At 55.5% G+C, this 27,803-nt stretch overlaps 1 protein-coding gene across 1 annotated transcript in view; it reads right to left on the bottom strand.

Annotated features, from left to right (window-relative positions):
• Positions 1-27,586, bottom strand: part of LOC119111455 (voltage-dependent calcium channel subunit alpha-2/delta-3) — a 42,754-nt gene extending 15,168 nt beyond the window's left edge. Inside the window, exons 1-22 of the mRNA XM_037235272.1 lie at positions 26,318-27,586; positions 24,351-24,437; positions 23,832-23,888; positions 22,076-22,156; positions 21,614-21,688; positions 19,753-19,875; positions 19,274-19,345; positions 18,342-18,492; positions 17,863-18,078; positions 16,533-16,562; positions 15,892-15,967; positions 15,556-15,594; positions 13,701-13,814; positions 12,249-12,492; positions 11,664-11,915; positions 11,169-11,304; positions 10,596-10,821; positions 10,044-10,236; positions 9,775-9,853; positions 8,495-8,520; positions 6,624-6,782; positions 6,167-6,362 (exon numbers count right to left, since the gene is read on the bottom strand). Coding sequence (XP_037091167.1) covers positions 6,167-6,362; positions 6,624-6,782; positions 8,495-8,520; positions 9,775-9,853; positions 10,044-10,236; positions 10,596-10,821; positions 11,169-11,304; positions 11,664-11,915; positions 12,249-12,492; positions 13,701-13,814; positions 15,556-15,594; positions 15,892-15,967; positions 16,533-16,562; positions 17,863-18,078; positions 18,342-18,492; positions 19,274-19,345; positions 19,753-19,875; positions 21,614-21,688; positions 22,076-22,156; positions 23,832-23,888; positions 24,351-24,395 — 2,590 coding nt within the window. The 5' untranslated portion in view covers positions 24,396-24,437; positions 26,318-27,586. The remainder of the gene's footprint in view (positions 1-6,166; positions 6,363-6,623; positions 6,783-8,494; positions 8,521-9,774; positions 9,854-10,043; positions 10,237-10,595; positions 10,822-11,168; positions 11,305-11,663; positions 11,916-12,248; positions 12,493-13,700; positions 13,815-15,555; positions 15,595-15,891; positions 15,968-16,532; positions 16,563-17,862; positions 18,079-18,341; positions 18,493-19,273; positions 19,346-19,752; positions 19,876-21,613; positions 21,689-22,075; positions 22,157-23,831; positions 23,889-24,350; positions 24,438-26,317) is intronic.
• Between the last annotated feature and the right edge of the window lie 217 nt (positions 27,587-27,803).

Genomic DNA, 27,803 nt, shown 5'->3' with positions numbered 1-27,803 from the left:
TATAGCATCGAAGAAACATCGATATAAACATCGATATATATATATATATATATATATATATATATATATCAACTTGGGAAGAAACTACCGGTCGTCCATAAACCCATTGCGCATGGGGGGGGGGGCGATGTTGGGGCGTAACAAAGCGTCAGAAGGTAAACATGGGGAAATTGCAGTGTGACGTTACGCTCAGGTGTGGTTGTAAATCACTTCATACGGATGCGATATCTATTCGTCAGGGGCTGAGGTAAAACCAGCAAGGGCCTGACCGAACCGGACCCAATCGACGACTGGACCCGACCGGACCCGACCTGCCCGAACCAGGGTCTGGAATGCACCGGAGTCGGAACGACAATCAGCCTGAGTAGGCCCTGTTAATAAATGTAGATTTTCCGAAGCTGTTTTAACTCATGACAAATAAGTTTTTTGCGCAACGCCCGCGGATTTCAAAAGTTTCGATGAATGATCGGCTTGAGCCCCCCACCCGTACCCCCCACCCCCCCCCCACCCCACCCGTACCGGCGTCCCTAGAAGTTCCGTCCGATGTTCCAGCCGCCGCGCCCCCGGCACTAACCTCCTCGGCCAGCCCTTCACTTGATCGCCGAGCCCGACCCGTTACACGCTCCGCCGCTGCTTCCCTTCAACCGCTCCTCTCACCGCCGCTCCGCTGGATGGTCTCCCTCCCTTCCCTAAATGAATGCCCAGGTCGATGAATTCTTGCTCCAATGCAATACGAGACATCTGGTATCCCAATGGGCAGAATTCAAGAAATGTATGATTAAAGACAAAACATTGATAGCTGCCGTTTAAGAAGACCTTATCTAACGATTCGGATTCTTTGATTATAGCTTTAAGATCAATGGTAAATGCCTCTACTCACATACATAAACGAAACCCCGCGCCGAGGCGGTTCGGCTTTGTTTGTCTCAAATACCTTTTGCATCGTCAAGTTCATTTTAATACTCATTTCAATTCAGTTGCAATAAACGTAAAATTAGCAGTTAGATCTTACCCTTCTTTCTATTTACCTTAGCCCCACTAACACTGTCTGCTCAGCTTATATCTCCGCCTTACTCGCACAAATTTCCTCGCCCTGCCTCCTTCTTGGGGATCTGAACGCCCATCATCGCGCATGGGGTTGTAAAACGACACAACCAAGGGGGAGAGTTTTACGCACACTCAACCAAGGGGGAGAGTTTTACACACACTAATGGACACTCACGTCCACTGTATCAACGAACTGACACCTACGCATGCGCATCACCACGGAGGCACAGTGACATACTCTGTCATAGATCTAGCCTTGACAACACCACGTATAGCACCACTCGTTACACACAATGTTCAATAGGACCCCTTTTTTTGGTAATTACTGCCCAATCCACACAAATTTAACGGTCCCATCAAGGCAAGTAGACTTTAAATGTCTTCCCCAATGGGATGTGCGCAGAGCGGAATGGGCATCTTTCCAAATGTATATTGATGAGGCACACCTTCCAGGCTCAACTCCCGTCTCCCTGCATCTCTTAACAATATTTTAGCCTCAGCGCACCAGTTGGCTCCACACACTCACCGTCGACCAGGGCACCAAACATGCATCCTGGTGGAACGATGAGTGTCAGCACGCAGTAGCCCTGCGACGTCGGACTATGCGTGCCTTTCATAGTTGCATTTGCATAGCTCATGGAGAGGAGTTTCGCAGACCTAAACATCAAGCCGATCTAATCATTAAACGCGCGGAACAGGAAAGCTGAGAGCAATTTTCAAGTGCGTTCAATCGCTTTATCCCCCCCCCCCCCGTCTAAAACAGTGTCACTGATTTGGTGTTTCACAAACAAACGCACGCCGCATTATAAAACCCAGCACCTTGTAGTCGGCAATCAACATTACAGACTCCTATTCGAAGTCGCCACAAATTTGCCGCACACTTCACCCGTGTGTGATCATCCGAACAGCATTCCCAACAGATCACTACCACACTCAACACCGCGCTGCCCGCACTCAGCTTCGCGCCTGCTAACACTGAGACATTCAGCGTACTCTTCGCACCCTATAAATCAGACCTTACGACTAGTTAGCGTGGAAACACTTCTGTCGGTTCAGACCAGTTAGCCTGCCCCTTTTTTAGTTATCTCACTAGGTCTGGACACGCCAATCTTCTGTCGGCTTTTAACGATACGTGGGTAATGAATCGTTCCCTCCCTCATGGCACTCTAGCACACTTATCCCTATGCTTAATCCTTCTAAGCTTTCCTCTGACCATTCGAGCTATCGCCCCATCTCGCTTACCAGCTGTGCTTTCACCTTTACAGAACGGCTTTCGTCCCGGCCGCTCCACGGCGGATAGCCTGGTCCGCATTATAGATTCAATTTAGCTCGGATTTCAGATTAAATCAAGTACGGTAGCACCCGTCGTGGATTTAAAGGCCGCTTTCGACAGGGTAACTACAAGTGCCCTCCTCATTACACTACATGAAATCGGAGTTCGCGGTTGGCTCGCCGCTTTCATTAAAAACTTGATAACTGATAGGACGTTTTCTGTGCGTTGCGGAAAAACTAATTCTTCTCCGACGGCGCAGGATCACGATCTTCCTCAGGATAGCGTCTCATCCTCAACCCTCTTTCTTGTAATGACCAAAGATGTTTTCAATAATATTAATAACATTTCTCCACATTTTCATTATTCTCTATACGCGGACGACCTGCCTGTGTGGCATACACATGCTAATGTTGATCACGTACTGCATTGTATAGAATTAGCTATAAATGATATTCACGCATGGTGCACACGATGGGGACGGCAGATTTCCCCCGCGAAGTAAGCTGTAACTATCTTCTCTAGGCAAGATCATGTTCAACGTCCCACCCCCACCACCTGAATCTTAATGGTGAGCTAATCCCTTTAGCTTACAGTTTTAAATACCTTAGAATAAAATTAGATCGCCGTCTATTTTCAATGCTCATTTTGCTGACCTTAAGCAACGCTACCCCAGACGAGTGAACATAGTGAAATGCATAGCAGGACGGGAGTGGGGCTCCGACAGGCGCGCTCTCCTCCACCTCTCTACCTCCCTGATACGCCCGATCTTGGACTAAAATGACTTTTTGATGATATTTCTTTCAAAAAAGTAGAAACCTTGGAGACCATCCAGAACGCAGCCCTCTGCGTAGTGACTGCTGCACTTCGGACCACCCCGGTCTGAACTCTGCTCGCGGACACGAATATCCCCTCCCATCACACCGATGAAAATTGCAACTTCTCAGATTTTATGCAAGAGCCACAGCGCACGTTGGTAACCCCGCATACAACGCCCTCGCACACCTCCGCCCCAACCGCACACTTACCAACGGGGGACTCCAGCATCCAACCACCAGCACTCGCGTTATTCGAGCGCAACGAGCGCTTAATCTCCCAGACATCCCCTGCAGCCCAACGCCCAGTCCCCCAACCTTTTGGGGCGACCCTATACCTACTGTGATCTTTCTGTTTAAACACAAAAAACGAAACGTATCAGAAACCGAAGTGCGTGCACGCTTGCCTGAATTCAAAGGAGAACATGACCAGCACGCTTTTATTTATAATGACGGCTCCCGACGCGATGGCCGCACAGAAGCTGCCTTCGTACATCATAATTACCACAAATCAAACCGTCTGTCAAATCACAGTACTGTGTATACGGCTGAACCAACAGCAATCCTGGCAGCTCCGCTTTACATCAAGCAAGGTAGCCTACAAAGGGCAGTCATATGCACCGACTCCCGTTCATCGTTAGAATCTCCCATCACTCTATATAATTGAGTCCACTCAGTTCTAAACGGCGTACGACGAGCGCTCTGCTCCCTTCCTCTACAAACTCACGCGATATTTCTCTGGATACCTGGACACGCAAATATTCATGGAAACAGCACTGCTGACGAGGAAGCAAAATGAAGTCTCATGTTTCCGGAACGCAATCATCTTCATTGTCCCGTTTCTGACATCCTTGCAGTCATCAATTTACATTTTCGTCTCTTTCTCCAAACCAAATGGGATCAACGCGCTCATCAACACCATGACCCAACCAAACCAATACTTCAGCACTGGCCGGCAATTAATTAATATAATCGCCTCAAGGAAGTGATGCTTGCCAGACTGCGTATCGGTCACACCAAAATCACCCACTACCACCTTTTCGAGCACATTCGTCCGCTGTGTCATCGCTGCCAGATCCCATCCACAATAAATCACTTCCTCCTCGTGTGTCCGGTATATCAACGATCAAGACAACCGCTCATCAATTACACCAACGCTAATCGGCTTCCATTCAACCTCCATTCTCTCCTCAGTGATTCTTATTCTGATTTGCTCCCTCACCTCTTGAAGTTTTTACACAGTACAGGACTAGATAATTTAACTTCAAGAAAAGGGGTTTCCTGCATGATTTGGCAAAGGTTGCAGGTTTTCCCTATTGGCTAGAAGTCCCGGTTTTTCCTAGTTCGGATTTTCCAGAGCTCAAAAACATCGCACAGCGCTAAAAGGTCGCGCCGGGCAGCGGAGCCCGGGACTGATCTCCCCGTCGCGGCAATGAAGCGGCCCGACATCTATATATCGCACAGGTCGCCGACAAGTCAGCTGAGCCAAGGCCACCGCCAACACAGACACCACACACAGGACTCGCGGCACCCGAGGAGTCTGGTGGAAGGGCCGGTGAAGAGGCTCACTCGTCGTTCAAGCATACTGAATGTGTGCTGTGTCGTGATAATATATATATATATATATATATATATATATATATATATATATATATATATATATATATATATTGCTGCGGTCTGCTTTACTTGCTATGATCTTGCTGGGCAAAAATGAGACAGGTTATCGTAACGTCACTTCAAAATATCCTCTCCCTTGCTTTGCGCCGGACAGCATAAGCCGGTTGAACGTAATCCTTGCCTGGCCTTATGACGGAAGTAAACTTCCCTCTCGAATGCGGCTTAAGGTCCGTCGAGAGGAGAAAAGAGGTCTTGCGTTGGCCCACAAAAACCCGACGGTATATTGTTAGAAGTGCCACATGTGGCCGAACCAGGAGGAATTGGACGCGATTGGACAGCTTACATCAGATCATAGAAGACCAGGATGAGGCTGGGCAGAACAGAAAGATCAGGAGCGAGAGGCCGTAATATATTAGGGTAAGGAAAAGGAGATTAGAAATTGGGGTTGGTTAAGGCAGGGTTAGAAGCGGATAAGGGAAAGGGAAGCTGCAAGGAGACCATCTTAAGTAGTTGCATTTGATTTTCTAATACCAAATCGATGGCTGATGATCTGAATCGTGACGTGGGCATTCATATTTGTGCTTGTATTTGTCAGTGATGTATGCTCCAATGAAATTCCGGACACTAGCTGTTTGCTGGAGCAATACAATCGATAAAACTTTAAAATACCGCATCAGGACATCGGTGGGCAAACATAACTGCCACCCGCGATCTTAGCCGCAAGATTACGGGCGTAAACATCGGCAATACATCCTCACGCATCCAGGTGTAGATGGCTATTTTTCGCGTGATGGCATCAATGTGACTTCATGTACATACATTCATATTAAGCCTCATGTAGCAATTCATTTTGATTTAGCCACTCAGGGTTCATAGCACTACACCGCTGTAACCTGACCTGCTACCTGGAAATAATGCCCGCTTGGTTCGGTTTATCAACCTGCATTTTCGTAGAAAACATATTTTCTGCAAGAATGTCACATGCCAGTGACTCTAGAAGCGTGATTATTTAAATCCACATGAACGTCACCTAGCCTAGACGCTAAGCTTTTCACACGAATAGCGAGGGTGATTGTGCAGCAACGCAACACTCAACAATGACACGCCACTAAAGCCTGCCGTGATCGGCGATACATTTTAACGAGGCTTGGGCGCTCCTGTGAGAGGGACATGACTTGATCCACCTTCAGGCCGCTTAGCTCAAACACGAAGCTTCCGCATGCCTCACAGGTAGCGCGAGAAAGTGTACAGCGACTCGCGGGCTTCAGTGGTCGACAGTGAGCCGGCTACTAAAGCCCGCCAGGCTGGGCGATCCAGCCGAGCGCCAGCAGGAGTGCGATGAGACGGAGATGAGCGGCGGCCGGCCGAGGCGCGCCGGCCTCGTCGGCCCCCTCCAGCCGCGGTCGGGCGTCACACTCGTCAGCGTAGCGGCAGAGGGCGTGCGCCAGCTGGCGGTACAGCGGCGCGTGCAGCTCGAAGAGGAGCCGGTGCGCACCGACGGTGCGCCGCAGCGCCACCACCGTCGGCCAGTGCACGGTCTCGGTCGGCTGCCGGTCCACGCCGCCGCTGAACACGGTCAGCGTGCTGTTGGGCAGCCGCAGCAGCAGCCACTGCAGCCGCTCCAGACTGGCGCCGCGCAGGAACGAGGCGCGCACGGCCAGCGCCGGGCCGTGCCGGCCGGCCAGCGGCGCCGCCAGCCGACGCATGGCGCGCACGGCCGACCACGAGTACACGCCCGCCTCCTCCGGCACGAAGCGCGTCCACCAGGCGAGCGAGAGAGTGACGGCCGGCGGCAGGCGGCGCGTGGCCAGCGCCACCAGAGCGCTGCTGTTGCCGGCGCGCGGCCGCGTGCGCACCGGGCCCGGCAGCACCTCGGCCGCCAGCCACACCGGGAAGCTGACGTTGGGCAGCCGGGCGCACAGCACGGGCAGTACGGCAGCCACCTCGCCCACGCCCGTCAGCTCCAGCTTGAGCGCCACGCGCACGCCGCCGCCGGCGGCCGCCGAGCGCGCGATGACCAGGTCGAGCAGCTCGGTCAGCGCCAGGTCGGAGAAGCGCGCGTCACGCCGCTTCACCACCGGCACCGTGTCGCCGTGCAGCCGGCCCAACAGGAAGCCGGCACCCACGGAGGTGGCCAGCATGAGCGGCGCGGCCGGCCGGCGGACGGCGAGACGCAGCGCCCGCTCCAGCTGCAGCCGGCCGGCGATGCCCGTGACGACTGTCAGTCGGCTCAGGTCGGCCGCCGTGCTCGGGAAAAACTCGGCGAGCGGGGGCGGCGCGGCCAGCGTCCGCACGCACAGCAGCGCCGCCCAAGCCGGCCACCACCGAGCCATGTCGCGCTGCGCCGCGGGCCGGGCGAGGACGGCGCTCCGTCACCCGCAGCTGTGTGCAGGTCCGTCAGGCTGACTCACAAGAGCACAGAGGTCGCAAGAGCACAGCGGAGTCGCTGGGTCAGTTCTAGCTCCACCTGAGCGGCCACGCACGTGGAAAGCGCCACCGCGCGCGGGCTGCTGTCTGGCTGGCGTGGAACGCTGGGCGGGGAGAAGCAGCTCACCTCGTGAAGACGTCCCCGACCCGTGATTCCACACAGGTCTACACGCCCATCCCACCACCAGACGCCACGTACCCTGAAGGAGTGGTCTGCCCCCGCGTGACGCCCCGTCCCGTGTGGAGCGCCGCCGCAGCGCTAATGCGCGGTGCGAAGCCGCGGTGCTCTACTGGTGCAGCCAGACGGCGTGTTTTGACAGACCCGCCGCCGGTTCAAAAGGTCGTCCGGACAAAGTGTTTGGCGCGGCTCTGCGTCCAGGCGTTTGAATTAGAGACGGCGACGATCACAAGTGTCACGGATTGCCGAGCTTCATGCGATCCGTTGTGGAGCTTTTCCGATATCTTGTACGGCAGCGAGGTCCTGGGAGTAAACAGATGTCTTCGTCGATAGCCTGTTTCGTTTGGTTCACGTGGCGCAAGACTGCAACCGGCGCAACAGCCTGTGATGCTAATAGTCATCCTTCATGGGGATCAACGGCTGCGGGACATCAAACTGCCATGACTGTCATTTTGAGAACCATTCAACGTCATTTAGCATGCTACGCACGTCTGGATAACTGGATAAAAACATACCTTGGTGAGCAAGCCAAGGCATTGCGAGTGAAGAGCTCTGATACCGTTGGTGCTGATCGGACGCCGATCCGCACCGGATGACCATCAGCTCTCGATGCGGCCGCACTGAGCCACACATTGTCCACGCAGTACTCTGTAGCGTACCAGACCTACAGCTTGCAGTTCGCAGAGGCGACAGCAACCATAGGTTGGCGTGTATTGATTAAGTAAGCAGCAGACCGGAGCAGGAACTGGGGCATGCAGTTGGCGACGATAAAAACATGGTTTTGGGTGGTATTAACAGCGGTCCCGACGGGCTGTTCCAGCCATACCAGGTGGCAGACATACAAATATAGGGAAAGGAAACACTACACCACAGATCACTGTTATCTTCGTCAAAATCCCGGATGAAGCACGTCTAGCAAAGGGTCATTGTCGATCGAACCCCAAAGCAAATGATTACAAAGCACATACAAAATCGGCCTACCCGACTCCTTAGAAGTAGAAAGTACACAGATGTCTAGATAAATCCTCTTCAACATTTATCACATCCTAGATAATTTTCTTATCCGCTGAAGGAATACGGACGCCTCACGCCTTCACGCACTCCAGCCCCACATCCGGGGCACGACCCGCCCCGCACCGAGCACGCGTCCACTAGCTGCGCGCCTGAGAGTATACACGCTGACACGGACCAGCGCTAGACCGGCTGACGGACCGGGCGCTGCCGGGCGCGACGCTTCTCCGCCGCCCGGCCGCCTCTAGAAAACAAAGGGCATTATCACTCGGAAGGTCCACTCGCGGGAGCCCGAAACATGACCTTCCTCACACACGAGGCACTAAGTTGGAAGACAGGACCCCCGACTAGATATCGCCGACCAGGCTGAGATCGCTAGACGCTATTGCACGAGCGCGCACCGATCGTGCCGCGAGCGGCCCCGAAGCGGCCGCCGTGCCGGACCGTCCGAGCGTCCGGGAGACGCCGACCGGGCCTGCGGTGCCGCACCGTCCCGGACCGTCCATGCGTCCGGGAGACGCCGACCGAGCCTGCCGCACCGCGCCGAGCCGCCCCGACCCACCGCCAGGCAGCACCCGGAGTCGGGCACAGGGAGTCGCCGGCCCAACGCTCCGCCAGCGAATCAACACAAGCCGCCCCAACACCGCCCACCCGCCGCCGACGTCCACCGATGACAGCCGGGCTTCGCAGTCGGCACCGCCGGCGGGCGCCCGGGGGGGGGGGGGGGGGGGAGACAGCGCTCTGGTCCGCCGCGCCGCTCCTCTTGGGGCCGCCGCCACCTTCCGGCCGGCGGCGGACATCCGCCACCAGCCAGCTGACTGTCACACGGGGAATGGGTTTATGGCGGCCGCAGTGACCAGCACGGGGTCACTGCAGCGGCGCGGCCTCACTGCGCCGCAACGCATCCGAGTCAAGGCGCTCGCTGTCCTCACACAGCTCGGTGCAAGCTGCGCCTGCAGCAACGACAACAGAACAAGTAAACCTTACCATGGTACGAACGCGCGGTCTATGTACAGGTAATCTCGGTCGGATCACTACAGCGTATTAATATCAAACGGAAAACACCCTTCAGCGCCTCCGGCGGCGCGTAGCACAGCAGCTGGGTGGGGACGAAGCGCCAGGCAGGGAAGGACGCGCTCAGCAAGGCTGGGCCGACCCGGCCGCTCGTGCGGCGGCCGGGCAGCCACGCCACCGACGCAGGCCTCGCCTCTCCCGGCGTGGCGGCGGCCCGCCGAGCTCCCGCCGGGCGGTCGCGTCGCGGGCTCCCCTACCGCCGCCGCCTCTGCCTCACACGAGCCGGCCGCGTGCCGGCGAGCGGCGCCGCGCGCTGCGGCGTCCCCGGCTCCGCCGTCCGGCCGGGCCGGCCGCGCTCGCTCACGTCGGCAGCCAGCGGTGGACCAGCGGCGCCAGCAGCGCCAGCCAGCCGACGGCCAGCGGCACGAGCCGCGTCGCGCCGCTCCTGCCACACATGTCGATGTTCTCCTCCTGCAGCAGACGCACGGGGAGTCCGTGTCAGTGTGACGGACTCGCGCCTGCAGCAGGCGCACAGGGAGTCCGTGTCAGTGTGACAGACTCGCGTCCGTGCCTTCCAGCTGGCGTCTCTGTCTCTCAGTCATGGAAGAACGGGATCGCAAGTCTGCGTTGAGGAAGCGGCCGCGAGCGTGGCGACACCCACCTCTGCGTGGTAGCTCTGGCAGGACTGTGGCCGCCTCCGGTACGGCTCGAGCCGCTCCCGCGCGCACTGCGTGCCGTTCTCGTACTCCCACTCGTGCGCCTCGATCGAGATCATGTCTCCCTCGCACGGGCATAGCGTGTTGACCACCAGCATCATCAGGTTGGTGTACGGCACCTTCTCCAGCACAAACTGCCTGCGGACGCAGGCGGTAGCCGGACTCAGCATAGGCGAGGCTGGCCGACAGCCGGAAGGCAGCCCGAGCAAAGCGCGTGGGGCTCGGCTAAGCAAGACTAAGGAGCGGCGAGCCTCGCGGCAGTGGCTGGTCGCGATGCCCCGCGATCGAAGGCAGTCACATCGCGGAGTTTACTTAACCAGCAACATCGTGTGATTTATGTGTCCTTACGCGGGAGCATACAGACATAGTTACATCTGGATAATATTAAGCCGGTACACATATGCTAAAAACAAGACGAAAAACCGAACGGTAGTTACCCGTCGCAGAAGCTAGCTGACTCGTCACGTAGCACCGATTCCATAAAATCTTCCACGCACCTGCTACACGAACTGCTGTCGATACCGTAGCAGTGCTCCAGCGAGGCCTTGAGCGGCTTGGTGTTGTGGTTGAGCGTGTACAGACCGACATGCTTGTCGCATGGGCGCGGTCGCGTTTTGTTGATGTGCGCCATCTTGAAGAGCTGATGGCTGTCGGCGACTTGGACACAGGTGTGCTTGCTGTCGTAGTCGTACATGGCGTCGCCGTCACCGCCGGCTCCGTGATCTGGAGGGCGTTCACACCACCGTCTGTCTCCGGACCAGCCGTCGACCCAAACACACAGCCCTTACCAGGCAGACTGGTTTACGTTGGGCACGCAGCAAATGCAGTGCGCGGGAATTAGATGTTGGAATACTCGATATGAACAAGAGGGGCATTAAGTTCCTCTTTTCTCCAGTAAGTGAACTGCAGGGTAAACCCACGTAGCAGCGCTTGCAAACACCAGCGGCATTAGAGCCAGACAAACTGCTCGTGAGCACCGCTTCATCTCAACTGACACGACACGTAACCCCCGCAGCTCGCTGACACCATGCCCGGCACGGCACGACAGCCGGCCGATGGGCCGCGCTCACCCATGTTGTCGTTAACGACCGTCTCGGCGGCCCACGCCAGGTTGATGTCGAGCAGGTGCAGCAGGTTGGACTGGACCAGCAGCCAGAGCATCTTACCGCCCAGCCAGCTGGCGAACCACTGCAGATACCGCAGCGGCTGCCGGCCCCGGCACAGAGGCAGTCAGCCGCGGCGTTCGGCACGGCACGCGGCGTGATGCCGTGCCGACCAGCCGGCCCGCCGACGAGGGCGGCCGCGGCATGGAACACAGCTTCGCAAGCTTCACGAGCAGCTTCACCGAAGACACGTCAGTGCTGGAGAGACGATTTCACGATAGACATGACAAACAGCTCTGGGCAGATCCCTTCAGCGTGAACACGAACGCTCTCCGCAGGTGACTCCACAGCGAAGCAGTTCGAGGCAGATGGCGTTATGAGCGCAAAAGCATCGGTAAACAGCGTGAATGCTTAGCACAAGCTTTGTCGTCAGATAACTTCCCGCCGAGGAGGTCAGCTAACCGTCAGCAGAGTCCAGGCCGAGCTGCCGGTGGACACGACGTCCAGACAGACGCCCTGGTAGTCGAACATGGTGATGCGCCTGTACACGTTGTGGTTGAGCAGAGCGTTCATGACAGTGCCGTCGACGTCGCCGAAGAAGCGGCCCGTCTCCTCGTGCCGTTTGGAGACCACCACGAAGCCGGAGTCGTCGAGCAGGTAGCAGTCGAGGTCGTCCGAGGCGCACGTCTGCGAGCAGTTGCCCAGCGCAGGACACTGCGGACAATGTCCGGGGCCGGTCAGAGGCGTCCGATCACGGACGACCCGGCGACGACAGCACACCGGCCAGAACATAGTACACAACACAGGACACCGCCCAGCCCCCTGGACAACAAGGCTTGCCACATAATCCACGAAAGGACATCCATGACACAAACAAATCGCCACACCAAAGCATGTCAACAGCGCTTTAAGGCGCGGCATATATCACAATACCAGTTTTCCAGGGCTGGACTTGAACGAGGCCGAGCTTAACAGGCGATCAAACGACCATCTCAACCAAGATGGCGTGCCGCATCGCTCCCACCTCCGCGTCCGGCCGTCACTCACGTTGGCCGTCGAGAGGAACTTCTCGCGGAACCGCGAGTGCAGGAACTGCATGCCGACCACGGCTGCCGGCGTGCGCTTGCTGCCCTTGCGCAGGAACAGCGCCTGCGCGCCGGTCACCAGCGACTCGTTGCGCAGGCCGGCGTCGAACGGTACCGAGTACACGAACGCAGTCGGGTCGTGGTCGTGGTAATCGACGGCCCGCTTGTACCAAACCTCGTCCGTGGCACGGACGCCATTGAACTTCCTGCCGGAGGGCCGGCGGCGGCGTGACATGAGGCACGGCGCAGGACGGCGCGGCGCAGGCGATCACGGTGCATGTCACGGATCGGGCAGCCGCAGTCACCGGTCAGGCAGTGGTGGCACCGCTGCAGTGGCGGTCTTGGCCAGTGACAATCTAGCAGTTCTCCACAGCGCAAACGATGTTGGTGCGTCATATGTAATGGGACGTATGCAGGTAATCGTGTGTGATGGGACGTATGAAGGCGACAGTGTGTGATGGACGCATGCAGGCAACAGTGTGTGATGGACACGTACGGGTAAAAGTGTGTGATGGACGCATGCAGATAACAGTGCGTGTTGGGACGTATGCAGGCAGCAGTGTGTGATGAGACGCATGCAGGTAACAGTGTGTGATGGGCGCATGCAGGCAACAATGTGTGACGAACGAAAGCAGGCAACAGTGTGTGGTGGGACGTATGCGGGTAACAGTGCGTGATGGACGTATGGAGCTAACAGTGTGTGATGGGACGTATGCAGGTAATAGTGTGTGATGGAGGTATGCAGGTAACAGTGTGTGATGGACGCATGCAGGCAACAATGCGTGATGGGACATTTGCAGGTAATGATGTGTGATGGACGCATGCAGGTGACAGTGTGTGATGGGCGTATGCAGTTAACAGTGGGTGAGGACGCATGCAGGTGACAGCGTGTGATGGGGCGTATGCAGTTAACAGTGTGTGATGGACGCATGCAGGTTTAAGTGTGTGATGGGACGTATACAGTTAACAGCGTGTGATGAACGCATGCAGGTAACATCGCGTGGTGGGACGTATGCAGGCAAGTGTGTGCGCGTGTGATTGACGTATGCGTATCCCACTGTGTGACGGGATGTATGCAGGCAACAGCGTGTAATGGGACGTATGCAGGCAACAGTGTGTAATGGGACGCATGCAGACAACAGTGTGTGATGGGACGCGTGATCCAGCTATGCACGAGGACATACGAAAACAGTACACCACGGGTGGCTACGGCTTGCCCCGATGACGACGTTCTTAGCGTGTTACACGGACGATGTTACACGGAGACGACGTTCTCAGCGAGTTAATCTGTACGGTACTTTAACACGCACACGTCCTTAAAACGTCGGCCGCTCGTTGCTCATTAACATGGCAGCACCGTCCTCACCAGCACGCCAGCTGCGGCGCGCGGCCGGCCGGCGGCAGCGATACTTACATATCCTCGCGGTCGACATCCATGTCTCGGGGCCAGTGAGTCTTCCAGCGCGTGAAGCCCGAGCGGGTGGCCACGAAGCTGTGCGCCGCCCCGAATGTGTGGAACAGACCCATCCTGCAACGGAGCAGCAGCTGATGCACGCCCTCCTCACAGGGCGGACTGCTGACGTCACGGCACACACGCCCCTCCCGCTCCGGGCCGCGGCTGCACCGCATCGCTGCAGCGTAAGGCACGAGTGAGGCTCTGGAGGCGGCGTGGGCCGGACCAAGCCTCGACACGCCGGTTTTAATCGCTGCAGTTTGCGGTACAGTCGCTTTCTGGATCAGGTTAGGCGGTGTCTTGTCGGCGGCAGTGGCATGAACAGCCATGCATGCGGCGTCAGACTGAAGCTGTGGGGATACCACTGCTGCCAGCGCTGAAAACGGCCGCGAATGTTACGGACACAACGATGGTGGCTGCGTTGCCGTCGGTGGGATGCGATGCAAGTTCCATTTCAGACACCACGAAACCCAAAAGCGAAGTCCTGCTAGTGCAACTGTGCATGGCGCCGGAAGGTAGCACCGAAGGTATGCATGACAGCTGCAGCCACAGTACCCATGAGCAGCGCCTGTCTCGCTCCGCCGCACTACAGCGGCAGACAAAGCAGGCGCGCCACCAGCCTTACAATGATTTCCTGGCTGCACTGGAAAACAAACCACACACGTTGTGCGGTTTCAGACCGCATCATTGCCTATGGTCCCTTGCGCATGTTGCAAGGCTGCTAACTCGAGCAGCCATCCGCGCGGCTGGCATTCCTCTCTCAGGACCTTGGGAGCGCCGGCCCAAAGCCCGCGGGCTGACACTCTCAGTGGGTTGCTGCCTCCTTGCCACAGTCACGCTGCGCTACACTGCCGGCGGCGGCGGCGACCGGAGCGCCTTTCGTATTCGCTGCGGCACGCCATCTGGTGGAAACTGTCCAGGAGTGGTGCCGTGGTGGTGCACTGCTTTGGCTTCGCGCCCGTAGTGAGGGGTTGTGAGCACTGGCCACAATGACGGTGGCCAGGATTGAGCTGAGCCGTGCAGAACTGGAGATCGATGTCGGCTGTTGCATGCCGTATATGCGCGACATATCCCAATGTTGCCGTGAACACTCCACTCCGCACCAGGCCTGCGCGAGCGCCACGTGCAGGACGGCTCGGTCGGTTAGCGGAACAGCACAGTGTTCAAGCTGTCCACGTTGGCCTTACGATCAAATGCAGATCTCGAATATATAAGGCGCATCTTGAATTCACCGCCGCGGCACCGACGCCACGAGCCAGGAATGAAAGTAAAAGCCACCACTGAGCGTGGTGTGAAGCGTGGACCACACATGGCTATCTGGGCATGATGCGACCAGCACGGCTGCTCCGATGGAGGCGCCCCACTCTATCACCACGTGGGAGGCCACCGGCCGACAGAGGCGGACGCCGTTGGAGGAAGTCAGGCGCACGAAGCCTGGCATAATCAACCTGGGCAGCAAGTGGTGCCTCGTTCATCCCGGTTTGAATTTTGATGCTGTTCTAAGCTCCAACTGACGAAAAAGTGCTGGTATACTTCGTGCCTGCAATGTGTATATCCGTAGGGAATGAAACAAAAATTGCAGAAAAACCATCGCATATTGGATTAAGAATACACGTATAAGACATGGGTGGTATAGTTGAACGATCACATTCATGATTACATGGCGGACGGACCGTGGGTCACAACCATGTTCACGAGCTCACACCTGTTCTCAAACAATCAACTGTCCTTCGAATTCGCGCATCGCACCAACTAACAGAGGACATCTTAGGTGTGCGCTTGGAGCGAGATGGCACCGGTCCACTGCATACTGTACCTGGCCATCTGGGCGACGATAGGCGCGAGTGGGTGCTTGCTAGGAGTGCACAGGAGGGTTAGTGCCAAGACGTCGCCACGAGCGTGCGGGGCCCAAACTGGTGCACGTACACACACACACACACACATAGTGGTCAGAACAGGATCAGATGGCATGGCCGTGTCTCAGTCATTGCTCACCCAGTCGGCATGCTGTACTGAATGGTGAAATAGTGCACTGCGAAGTGCCGACAAGTGCTTTGGTGGAGTGCTGTGACTGACGCTGGACAGCGTGACAAACTGACGGCCCACTTATTCTGTGCAAGGGATCAAGTTCACGGAAGGTCTGCAAACTCACGAGGAGGACTGTCCCTGCTTGAAGGACAGCGTGACCTTGGCGTCGAACACCACCGACTGGAAGAGGTCGCGGTCGCCTGAAACAAAGCGTGATGCGGTTAGATGTTGTCACGACTGTTGGCTTCAGAATACATGAACGATGACCGTCTTTTGAGTTAGGCAGCCTCCGCCCGTGGCAAGAACTCCTAAATACTTGATAAGATCAACATTTGCATAGAAACTTTTTTAGTTTCATTCGTTTCAACTTTTTCTTCTGTCGGTACATGACCGATTGTACACAAGATACGTTGACCTACGACTCAAATGCATCTTAGAAATAAGCGATTCAAAACGCAGCAAAGCATGCCACCTTATTCTGGCATCACTCCGCGGCCTGGCGAGTCGGGCGTAACTCGAGCAGTCACTGGACCAATAACAGGTCTCGGTATATAGTGTCATTCCATTGGCAGGTTCCGAATTTTGTGCGTTTTCGAATTTGCTAAAATGACAAACCGTCTCGTGTACAATGAGCCCAACATTAGTTAGCAAAACGATGGTCGTAAAAACTGACCGCTTCGCACACCCGGTCCTTTTCTAATGAAGTACAATGGTACATATAAGGGACGAAAAACACGTCCTATCCAGATAACAGTGTTCACTTACAGAAATACGTCCCTGATCTTGTTTCGTCAGCTGAAAGAAGAGGAGAAAAATAATCGTTAAGGCAAGACATGTTCAGGTTAGGTTCCTTGTAGTTTTGCGATGCTAACATTAGTTCTTACACATGCCATCAAGCGTGCGGATCCGTGGTGAGCGTTCGGATGTGTTTGATGATCAAATGTAGGGGGGTTGGGGGGGGGGGGGGGCACACAGCCACCCACGCCGCTGTCGACACGACCGACAGTTCTCTCTTCCGTCACAATGTGTTGGTCTCGTCTCGCTGCGACGCGGCAGTCCACATCCGGGCTCTGGGACGCGGACGTCCAGATCTGGGCTCTGTGACGCGGCCGTCAAGATCTGGGCTCTGTGACGCGGCCGTCCAGATCTGGATCCTGCGACGCGGCCGTCAAGATCTGGGCTCTGTGACGCGGCCGTCCAGATCTGGATCCTGCGACGCGGCCGTCCAGATCTGGATCCTGCGACACGGCCGTCCAGGTCTGGGCTCTGTGACGCGGCCGTCCAGATCTGGAGGCTGCAACGCTGCCGTCCAGATTTGGAGCCTGCGACGCGGCCGTCCAGGTCTGGGCTATGCAACGCGGCCGTCCAGATCTGGAGCCTGCGACGCGGCCGTCCAGATCTAGGCCCTGCGACGTGGCTATCCAGATTACGGAAATTACGGAACATTCACATAGTTGAGTTTATTCTCACGCAACGTTTAGAAGCTAGATGTGAGTAATTACCTGCATCCTGCAAAAGCTCTAACCATAGATACTCAGATTTCTACGGCAAGCGTTCACGGTGTGGCTTTACAGAATCGCGCTCCTCGTTGCTGAAAATTGCATGAGGCTGCGATCAGTGGCTGCCACGACAACCTTTAGGGAAACATGGCGGTGGGACTGAGGCTGGCCACAGCCCTTGAGATGGGAGCATTCTCGCTGTTCAAGAGGACTAACCCGGCTCACCGCTTTGCTCGCAAGTCATGGCATTCATGTTTCGCATTTCGCTGTGCAAGCGTTCGAGAACGACTTCACAGCTCAGTGGTTTTTACACCTTAAAGCTTGCTTAGAACATTTGGACAAAGATATGAGCCCAAGGCATTACGATGCTACAAATCACATTACCAGCAGACACTGAATGTCACACCTGTAACCAGCTTCCTGCCGGTAGCATGTACACTGGATGATCAAAACCGGCCAGGTGGGGTTTGCAGGACAGAACAGTGGCGGGGTATCGCCTGATTCCCGGGGCCACGTCCCAGCGCCGGCAGGCGGCAGGCTATCTCTCTATCTCTCAGGCTTCCTCTCTACCGGCCGGTTGCCGGCAGAACACTCACATCTGTAGCGGCCGGTGGGCTCCTTGACCTCCGGCACCGGGTACACGCGCTTGGAGCGCCACTGGAAGCCGGAGGTCGAGATGGCCTTCTTCAGGAAATGCCGATATTGATCCTCCGGGGTGTCAAACGAATGAGCGTCGGTGTCCTGGTTGTCGTACTCACAGTACACCCAGTCTGGGTGGACGCTCCAATTCGGACCCTCGAGGTAATCCAGTACTGCAACATGACACCGACAGTCAGTCGGTTCTTCAACCACATGTTCAACGCAATGCCGTAGTCCACCCGAGGCCGGCCAGTCCAGATATTCTGGGCTCCAAAACCTCGCAGTATTTACTGCAGTGAAAACCGACGCACCCGCGACATGGCACAACACATCATACAAAACAGCGCAGGCATCTACCAGCGCCCGTGAAAAACAGCAGCCGCTGGCGTGTAGAGGTACAACGACGTCCCCATCTGTGGGCGCTGTCCACACTTACTCGGTTCCCTATTTCTGCCGGCCTGAGTCAGCTCCACCTGGCCGCTGACGCGCTCGTCCCCGTACCGGTCGGGCAGAGCGATGCCCAGCGAGAACGGCGTCGAGTCCACCGGGTGGTAGTAGTACTTCTGCCGCCGCTTGATGACGCGTTTCTAGAAGCAGCGCGTCAATATTTTAGAAGACGGTGAAGGCATGGTTGCGCTACTTACGTGCCACGCGTTTTTTGGAAATGCTAAGTGGGTACTACCACAACTGGGTCTACTGGGTGACGGGTGCGTGAGCATCTGTTTGCTTTAACCTTTCGGCTTTTCGCAGTTTTGAGTCACGACCAGGAGCAAAGCCAAAGGGGGCAGGGGGTCCCATCTCGTTATTTTTCACCATAGATGGCTCCGCGGCATGGTGTGTACACCCTGAGCTCCCCGCCCCAACTTCCTTCCCCTTTTAAATGCTGGTTGTGACCCTGGTCACTAGAGAGCTCAATGCCACAGGAAAGATCGGGATAACGGTTTATGTGTAGGGTAACAACTTGAACTTTCAGGGAACGGCACTTTACCCAGTTCTGCATGGCAACATGGGAAGAGTGTAGCCCTCGAACAAGCTTCCCACTGACATATGCTGAACTGCTGAAAGCGGTACGGTAACACGCATTGATCAAGCACCACATGATCATGCAGATATGAACTTGTCGATTGTGCACACAGACGTACCTGATTCGTATTGCAATTTTTAGCAATGCGTTTAACGAGATACGCTAGCGAGGGCGATTTAACTGACGCAATGTGGCAACTCAGCAGGTTCCGAAGCTTCAGTCGCCTGACCGCTGCTCATGCTGCTGGCACCTTTTGAGCAGCTCAGCCTCGGCCACAGCTGAACACTTGATGAATGAGGTGGGGGTCTCACCTAATCCGAGATCAAACGACAGCTTTCACTCACCATGTCGTCGAGGTGCTGTCGCACATACAGCGACGTCTCCGCCTTCTGTCGATCAATCATATCCTTCCGCAACTGAAACGGCAGGTGGCGCTCAGGTGAGTCCAACAGGCAACACTATCACCCCACAGCGCGCTGCCGTACTTCCTGACAGGGCAACGGTTTATCACACGACCGTCCTCCACACTACATGCTTGTTTCATTTAAGCGACCTCCTAGAGATGTTGGAGTGGCAAAACAGCCACCCCAACACCGGTGGAATACCGATGCGACAACCGAGCCGATGACACAGGTCTTTAACGCATCGTTATCAGTTCAGATCAGTCTGCAGCCTGGACGTCCAAGTTCTGCGTGTGCGCATCATTTGTGCATAGCCACAGTTAACAGAGTTACCAATTGTCGTCCATGCCAATGCAAATTATTAACAGCAGAATCTGTTCATAGGCAAGCCGTTATCCGGCATCTGTGGCAGCGTCTCTTACCATGAACAGCTTAGTATCGTTACTTCTTGGCTCGTCGTTGTCTACAATTTCCACTTCGGCCAAGTCCACAGTGTTGTAATTGGGTTTCAAGATCTCTTGGAACTGCTTCGTGGCTTCTCTGTGCTGAAAAATTGCCGGATAAGAACATAAGTGACCTGATGCGTTGTTGCTGAGCCAGGGACCTGCCCCATCGCCTTCGGCAGTCGAGAGTTTTGCATATATTTTGCGCATAAGCGTTACGCATAAGCGTTATCCGTAGCTTAAGTCCTTGTTTAAACTTCATTTGCTGGTTCTGAGGATTTGTTAACATGATGAAATTGCTTTTTCAGTTCACCGCAAACAACAGCCTTGCGCAATTATCTACATCAAGGTAACAGGTCGACCCAGTGCCAGCCAGCGGGGTCTGTCCGCTGGAATTGGCCTCACATAAAACGATGCGAGGCCAATTAAGGCCACGTAATGCGGTTAGCCTCGCTTAGATACACTAACGCCCGAAATACAGCTCGCTAGATTATATCAACGAGAGCGTTCCACATTTTGGGGGCTTTTGAGCCGAAATAGCGATCTTGATGATCATTGGGATCAGTTGACAGCCCTGCACTTCTTAAGACCTAATCCGCTCTAGTTTTTAAGCTGCACGCCCGCGAGGAAGTGCAGAGATTTTCGAAGAGACTATTTCGCCGTCACCCAGGCATCCATGACGCCATAATAATGCCATTCAAATCCTGCAATTCCATTAGCCACACAACGATCACGACCAATAAAAACAATTGTCGAGTCATTCATATCTGGCGTTTGTGAGCATGATTTCCAGATATAACGACCGTCAAGTGGCTCTCAATCAATGTTGTGCGGGGTACGATGACGTTATCATACAATGACGCATTGAGGAGCACGTCTACTAAAAAGAGAAATTGTGTTGTCTGGAGCAGCCCTTTTCACTCAAAAGTACGCCAATAGTTGTGAGTGAGCTTATTTCATCATATCTGGTAGTTGTTTCCATATTTTCAAATGTGGAACATTCTCTTTAAATGCAGGTACTACGATGTCTTCTTCTACACAACCAAGGTTCAAGTGAGATAAGGCAGAGATGAGTCGGTCTACACAGGGAAATCAAGCTAAACGCACACACACAAACAAACACACACACACAAACACGCACACACACACAAACACACACACACAAACACACAAACACGCACACCCGTACGCCAGGGCATACCGCATCGGCGCGGTAATCAGATGGACAATCACCATAAAGAACGGCATGTTCAGCCTACCGCCGACTAGTCAGCAACCTTTAGACGGCACAGAACGGACAGAAGGGTAGCGATTCCTAACCTGAACCTATGTACCTTTCTCATGGAGCGAGTCATTATGGGCAAAATGCGTTTTTGCCATTCGATGAACGCCAGAGCTAACTAGAAAATAACTGCAATCATTCATTGAGAAGTAAACGGTGATAATATAGTGAATGCCGGCTAAAATGACCACACACAGCTCTGTAGGAACACTAAAGGAAGAGTAAATATAGCCCACCATGCGATCCATATCCTCAGGCCCAGTTAAAGTGTCAATAAGATGAAGCCTTTCTTGCGAAGAGGACATAACAGCGCGGAAAAACGGTGCCGCTTTTGACCGCGAACGACGTGCAGTTTGCATTTCACAAACATCGTTTTAGACAGGACCTCCATCCTTTAACGAACATAACCTGATTGATACACAGCGCTGGCGCATCGCCAGCCGGTCCTCATTTCACTCGAACAAGCGAGGACATCGTACCACATATCCTGTAACGACAGCGAGAAGCTGTCGAGGGCAGACCGAAGCCCGTTCAGCACGGCCTGACGGGCTGACTCACCACGGGGCGCAGGTCTGGGTGGTACAGCACGTAACCGTTGTTGTCGACCAAGAAAGAATAGCCGTTGACGCCGAGCTGCAGACATGGAGGACAGTTGAAGGAGGTGCGCTTTAAATGCTCCGCTGGCCGATGCATTCGCACTGTTCATCCTGCACTGTAATGTCATAAGTACTCGCCACGTACAATGTAAAAGTTATAGCACCACAGCCTGGAAGCTTTACGCCGTAAAAGTTGCGACTCCCGGCACATTTTGACCTATTTCACCTTTCAGCAGTACCAGCATTGTCCCATCCATTGATCCTCACAGCAACGCCCTCGAACGAAGCCAGCTGTAACTCACAGGGTGGCCAACGGCCACTCAATAGAAGTCCCGCCGACTCGTCCGTCAGCTGGCGGCCGCCGGCGGCACCTGAGCCTGCCGGCGGCCGCGACAGGTGCCGCCACGTGTCCGACGCGGCTCACCTTGTGTGGCGGCGCGTGCTTCTGGATGTCGCTCAGCGGCACGTCCGTCCCGGCCACGCCCAGCAACCGGGCCACGCGCTTCTGCAACAGGGCGGCGCCGGGCGGCGCACCGTCAGAGACCCAACGCTAGCGCGCAGTCGGTCCCGGTCCCCGCTGGGGGACAGACGTCCCCGCCGATCCCCACCTCGGTCCACACACCGCGTCGACACGAGCCCCAGCTGATCGGTCAGCTCCCGAACCACGCCCCGACCGGCCACCGCCGTCCACCCCAAGTATGGACGTACCAGTGCCGAGCCCGCGCCCAGGGCCGGGCACTGCGGGCTCCCAAGCCCCAGGGCCGGTCTGTCGACCCGGTCCGCAGGCGTCCCCGGCCCCCGAGCCTCGGCTGAGCTCGCCAGACGTGACCGGCCGAGCCCCAGTTCACAGACGTCGGCAAGATGCGGCATGCTTGTATGTACAGTCAGGATTTAGCGCTGACAGCATGACCCCGAAAAGCTTAGAGAAGAAAATGTTGACAAACTGGCAGTTTGTCACGGCAGCGCTCGATGCATAGTATGACGCAGTTGAACTGCAAAATTCGCCTTGCGGGATTTAGAAGCTTTCTGTAAAAATACGCATACCAAAAGTCGTTTCAGCAGGTCGTCAGCAGAAAGCATGCAGTGCGGTTGTATGAAATATTTCCTAACCAGTTCACTCTTCACATCTCTAGTATCCGCGGAGCCCTGTGACCCAACAGTCGGAGGATGAACGCCTTCCATTCTGCCGCAGGTTAACAACATCTCTCTGCACATACAGCTAGACCTAGTTACCTCATGGACCCTACGCTGTCACAGTTACCCGGCTAAGGCACGCCTACGTACTCCTAACTCCTCTACACTAACGTCTCGCCTACTGACCAGCTAAAGTGCGTCTCCGCCTAGGCCTGGGCCAGCTCACAGAACTAATCCGCGGGCCGGTGCACTCAGAGTTTCACGCGGTGTCGACACATCCGGCCGCCCAGCAGCAATTTCCAATCCCGCTGGCTCCACTGCAGACAAAAGTCCCATGGCTCACGCGGTGGCGCCTGAGCCATGGGACCGCGGATTGGTGCTGACGACCCGGGCGCGGAAAGCCTGCGTTAGTCTGCGATTCAACCCCTGATCACGGCCCCTGCATCTCCACCGCGTAAACCAGAAGTGCGAGGCCGCCGATTCGCATTGTGGTGCCCCGCCGTGCGCGCCAGGGGAGCGCGGCGTCTCCCGTCGCTGAGGTCTACCCCGGCTGACGCCAGCGGCGTCGGTGGAGGCCTCCACCCAGTCCCAGGGCGGCGCACCGGCCGCAGGGCCGGACGGGGGCGGCGTGGGCGGGCACACATGCTCTGTCAAAGACGGCGCCGCAACGCGCGAGAGATTACATACCGCTACGCAAAACGCGGGCGCCACCTCCCGGTGGACGGTCGGGTCAGTTTTCGGCGCAGCACACGAGCAGGCCCACGAGGCTGAGCTCGCGCCGGTTGGAGGATCGGCGTAGGACTGCTCGCGTGCGGCTCGCGCTAGCAACGCTGGCTGGCGCGGGCCAATCACGGCTAGAGGACCAAGTCAGCAGCCAATCAGGCGCTGGCCTGAGCTGGTTATGATCTGACATCGATCAGGCCAACAGTCGGGCCGTTTCACCGGGAGGTGGCACCCCTAACTAGCTGTCGGACGCTATCACGCCGCCCGACTGGAAAGCTGCAGCTAAACTCAGAACGGTACAGCATTCCTGGAACAGTGGATACCTCTTGGGTACGGTACACCCACTGAGTGTTATTGACGAAAACCTTTTCCGTCACGTTCTGTAAAGCAACGGCACCGGTCAGAGGCCACGAGGGACCGGCAGTAGCTAGCTGATCTTCAAATGGGTGAATACAGAGCTTGCTTAGAGGTTTTGCTTCCACGCTTAGAGCTCGCCTAAGCCAGAGTACTTCAAACAAGTGGGTTATTTTGTATACTCCTTATTTAGTTACATCATAAAGGGTCCGACTTAAGTGACTGGCAAGTGATCCAGGATATAACCCTCACCATTTTCCGTTTTCGTATTATGTGAATAACAATATAAAGTAACATTTGGTGTGAACAATGCAAACAGGCGTGGCCCTGTGGGATATCTTCGTCCGTGCAGCTCGTGTTGGGCCGCTGAGCGAGGCCACAAGATCATAGGGGCTCCGGCCAGCTGACGGAGCAGACCGGGTCGCGTTCCAGCTGCGCCCTCTGGAGCCCAATGATCGACGGCGCCCCGGCTGCCGGCCGACCCTTACCCCCTTGCTGTTCTTGTCGAAGACGGGCATGGAGATGGAGGTCATGAGGCGGTAGCCGCGGCGGGTCGCCTCGCTGCCAGTGCGCCCCTGTCGACGACATGTGACCCAGTCAGCGGCGTCAGCTCGCCACGGGCGCCCCCGTCCCCTCCCCGGCCTCAGGCCAGCTGACGCTCCGGCAGCGCCGAACGATGAGCGGTACACTCCCCCCTCCCCCCGCGCGAGACCGACCCCAACCGAGTCACGGGACGGCGTCAAGCAAAGCGTCTGGGTCCGAGCTATCAGCGGCTGGCTACACAACGGACCTCGGCCGACGTGGGAGAGAGCCGAGCCAGATACACGAGATCCACTGCGGGCCAACATGTACATTTCTACTGGGGTTCAGCCACTGGAACACCGTTCTGCGCGCTTCGCATGTGATGACAACTGTAGGTATATCTTTAGATGACAGGTGGTTGCCGAAACGGTTTTATGCTCTTGCTTGAAAATCACCAGTTATTTCTTCCCCAGTCAAGCGGCGGCATCCATTTGAAGCAGTTGCCTTACATTAGTACGCGACATTCAGATGCCGTGCAACCTTCATGTGCGGAGCTTTAGACCTCCTGAGTGTTGTTCTGAAGGTGCTTCTAAAATTCGTACGATCACTAAATGCCGTGAAAAAGGTTGAATATCGATAATTTCAACGACGGAAACAGAACTGAGTTATCTCGACTGGAAGGCTCTTGACGACTTTTAACGCACCTTATCCCTGACTACACACGAGGTTTTGGTGTACCTCAAGCACACACAGTTTCAAGTTACACATAACTAGAAATACAAGGGCCTAAACACACATTCACGAGCTGCTTATTCATTGCGCCAATTATTAATTACAGAGCCGCGAAACAGACTGTACATGAACACGTAGGCAACTCTCAGGCTAATGACTGTCGTTGCAGCTCCCGTTTCCAAGGCAACGCCCTCTGAAGAGGGTTCGCCTTAGATTCAAGCATAAGCACGAAGCCCTGAATCTGGCGCCCCTGCCCAAGATACGAAGCAGGCAGGCCAACGGCTCTTACTCGTCATGCGACTCAGCCAGGACGCACACACCACGCACACGTCACAGGCGGCATGCGCCATGCGAAGCGGACTGTTGGCCTCTACAAACCTGGTGCTTCCGTATGTTCAGTATCAACTGTCCCTGAGTGATTTTAGTGCTAGTAAGCGCGGCAAGCCGTGGCGGTGGCGGCGGCGGCGGCCGCTGGTGGCGCCTCCTGAGCCTGCCGGCTCGGTGGCGCGCGTGGCGCACCCTGTGACGCCGCACCCTCCTCGGCCGTGCATGCTTGGGTGCAGGACACACAGGGTAAACACGGCGCGTGCGGCTCTAGCATGGATCGAGTCGGAGCCGGCGCTCCTCCCCCGGCCGACACCACCCGCCCCGCACACCAGCCGAGTGCACCCGGCCGCAGACCGGAACACCCGCACACTGCACCCGGGCGAAGGCCGGCCGGACGGGGCTCTTCAAATTCGAGGGATGCCGTTAGCGCGGTTCGGCACTGAGGCTCAATGGTGATCCTTTGGCTCCTCCACCAATGCTGGCTTCAGCAAGTCGTTAAAATTGCGTCGGCAGAGTCATGCATAGACACGAAGTTTGAGGAGCCCCGGGCGCTGCGGCGACGAACGCCGCTCTCTGAGAACAGGTGTGATATGGATTGTGCGGGCAGGAGACAGCTGGGAGGGGACCCAGCATCGCCGCCAGCCACCCCTCCCCACAGCTGCGTCTGCCGGGCGCACTCCTCGCACCGAGCTTCATCCATGATAAGGTATTTATGTACAATGCTTCGTACAGTGAGAGCCACACACGATAACATTCAAGCAGCTAACCGAACATTCAAAAGCGGTGAGAGAAAAGACGTGGGTGCAGAAAAGGCGAGGAAACTCTTGAGAAGGTAACCGAAAGACTCTGAGTGCTGCCACCCTCCGGAACTTACAATGTATAATGTCCACTTATTGCTGAGGCCTCTCTCACGTAGGTCTAGCTACAAAGAACGAGGACAAACTTTTAGCCACAGACAACACAGGTGCGTGCCTCCTGCCAACACTTGACAGTGGTATGACGCTCTCCACCCACGAACAGAACAGCGACCGCGACACAGTCCCCGCCACGGGCAAGCGGTCGTCCAGGTCAGGGGCATCGCTCGAGGTACGAGACTCGGGTTGGCACAGCCACGGGAGCGTTTCAAGCTCTTGTCTGATTCTGGAGCGGCAAGGCTATCTAAACAGGACTGGACGTTGGATTCCAATAGCAAACTGATCAGGTTCCGCCCCGCCCCGTGCTGGTCGTTCCCGCATGCTGACTTTTTGGCGAGCGTTGTCCGACGTGTGCAAGTATCCATGTTCAAGGTTCAGCGCGCGGTGCAATATTTGGACGGACGTCAGAAATCCCTCAGGACATCAATCCGACAGGATAAGCTAGGAATTCGTCAAAATATGATGTGGCATAAATGCGGTACCGTTCACCAAGACATCTTCACCAGAGTTTTTTTTCCAAAACAGCCTCCGTATGACGTGGCATAGCCGCACGATGGCGGCACATCGTGACGGTGTCACACTTTGAGCTGCTGCAGCAGATTGAGCACCCAATCTTTTGGCATAAAATTGCTTTACCTTGTAAGATCGCTAGGCAATGAAGGGTCAAAGTCATGCCATGGCTCTCTCAACAAGGACCATTCCTAGGGACTCGTTCAATCTGATACAATAACGGGCTGGTAGACGAAGCGATACCTTTTTGAAATGGTTTCTTTGGCACTAAGATGATGAAATTTAAGATTACGACGAATCGCATTGACCTTGGGTCAGGCATGAAGGCGAGGTCGAGGTGAAAACCTTTTTTGGGCTGAAAACCTTGCTTTAAGGAGCAGCAGCACAAGCAGTTATTGACGCTCATTTTGAATTCACTGATCTCATGGAGAAAAATGCGTTATTCGACCTTCATAAAAGTTTAAAGAGGTCACTGCCTTAACATAAGCCCGATAAACCTTTTTCAGAAACATACAACCTAGCGTAACACATCTTTGGGGCTTGTTGAAATTTAAATTCAAAACAATCCCGCAGGTTTTTGGTCGCTATGACCTTTTGAAGATCAAATGAGGTCACTGACCTGAGATAAACACCAATGATCTTTTGATTAGTAGAAGCATCGGGGTAAAATGTCATGCAACAAGGCAGTATGAAGGAGCTTCGGACACCGGTCTGGAGTTGGATCTTCTTTACTGTATTTGACCTATAGGTCAATAAATCTATGAACTTGAAAATTTGGCACAAGTAAGTCCACATACAAGCCTATCTCTGTGAGTTTAGTGCCTCTTGCTCTCTCAGTTGTTTATATCTCAGAGGAGCCTAATTGACCTCCCCCCACCCGAACGGTGCCATATTTAACCGGCCCCCGGGCGCACGTTAAATCCTTTATTGTGGACA

Source organism: Pollicipes pollicipes, unplaced genomic scaffold, assembly GCF_011947565.3.
Source record: "Pollicipes pollicipes isolate AB1234 unplaced genomic scaffold, Ppol_2.1 Scaffold_7261;HRSCAF=8764_pilon_pilon_pilon, whole genome shotgun sequence".
NCBI lineage: Eukaryota > Metazoa > Arthropoda > Thecostraca > Pollicipedomorpha > Pollicipedidae > Pollicipes > Pollicipes pollicipes.
The sequence above is the reverse complement of the archived record's forward strand: the minus strand, read 5'-3'. Positions and strand labels throughout refer to the sequence as shown.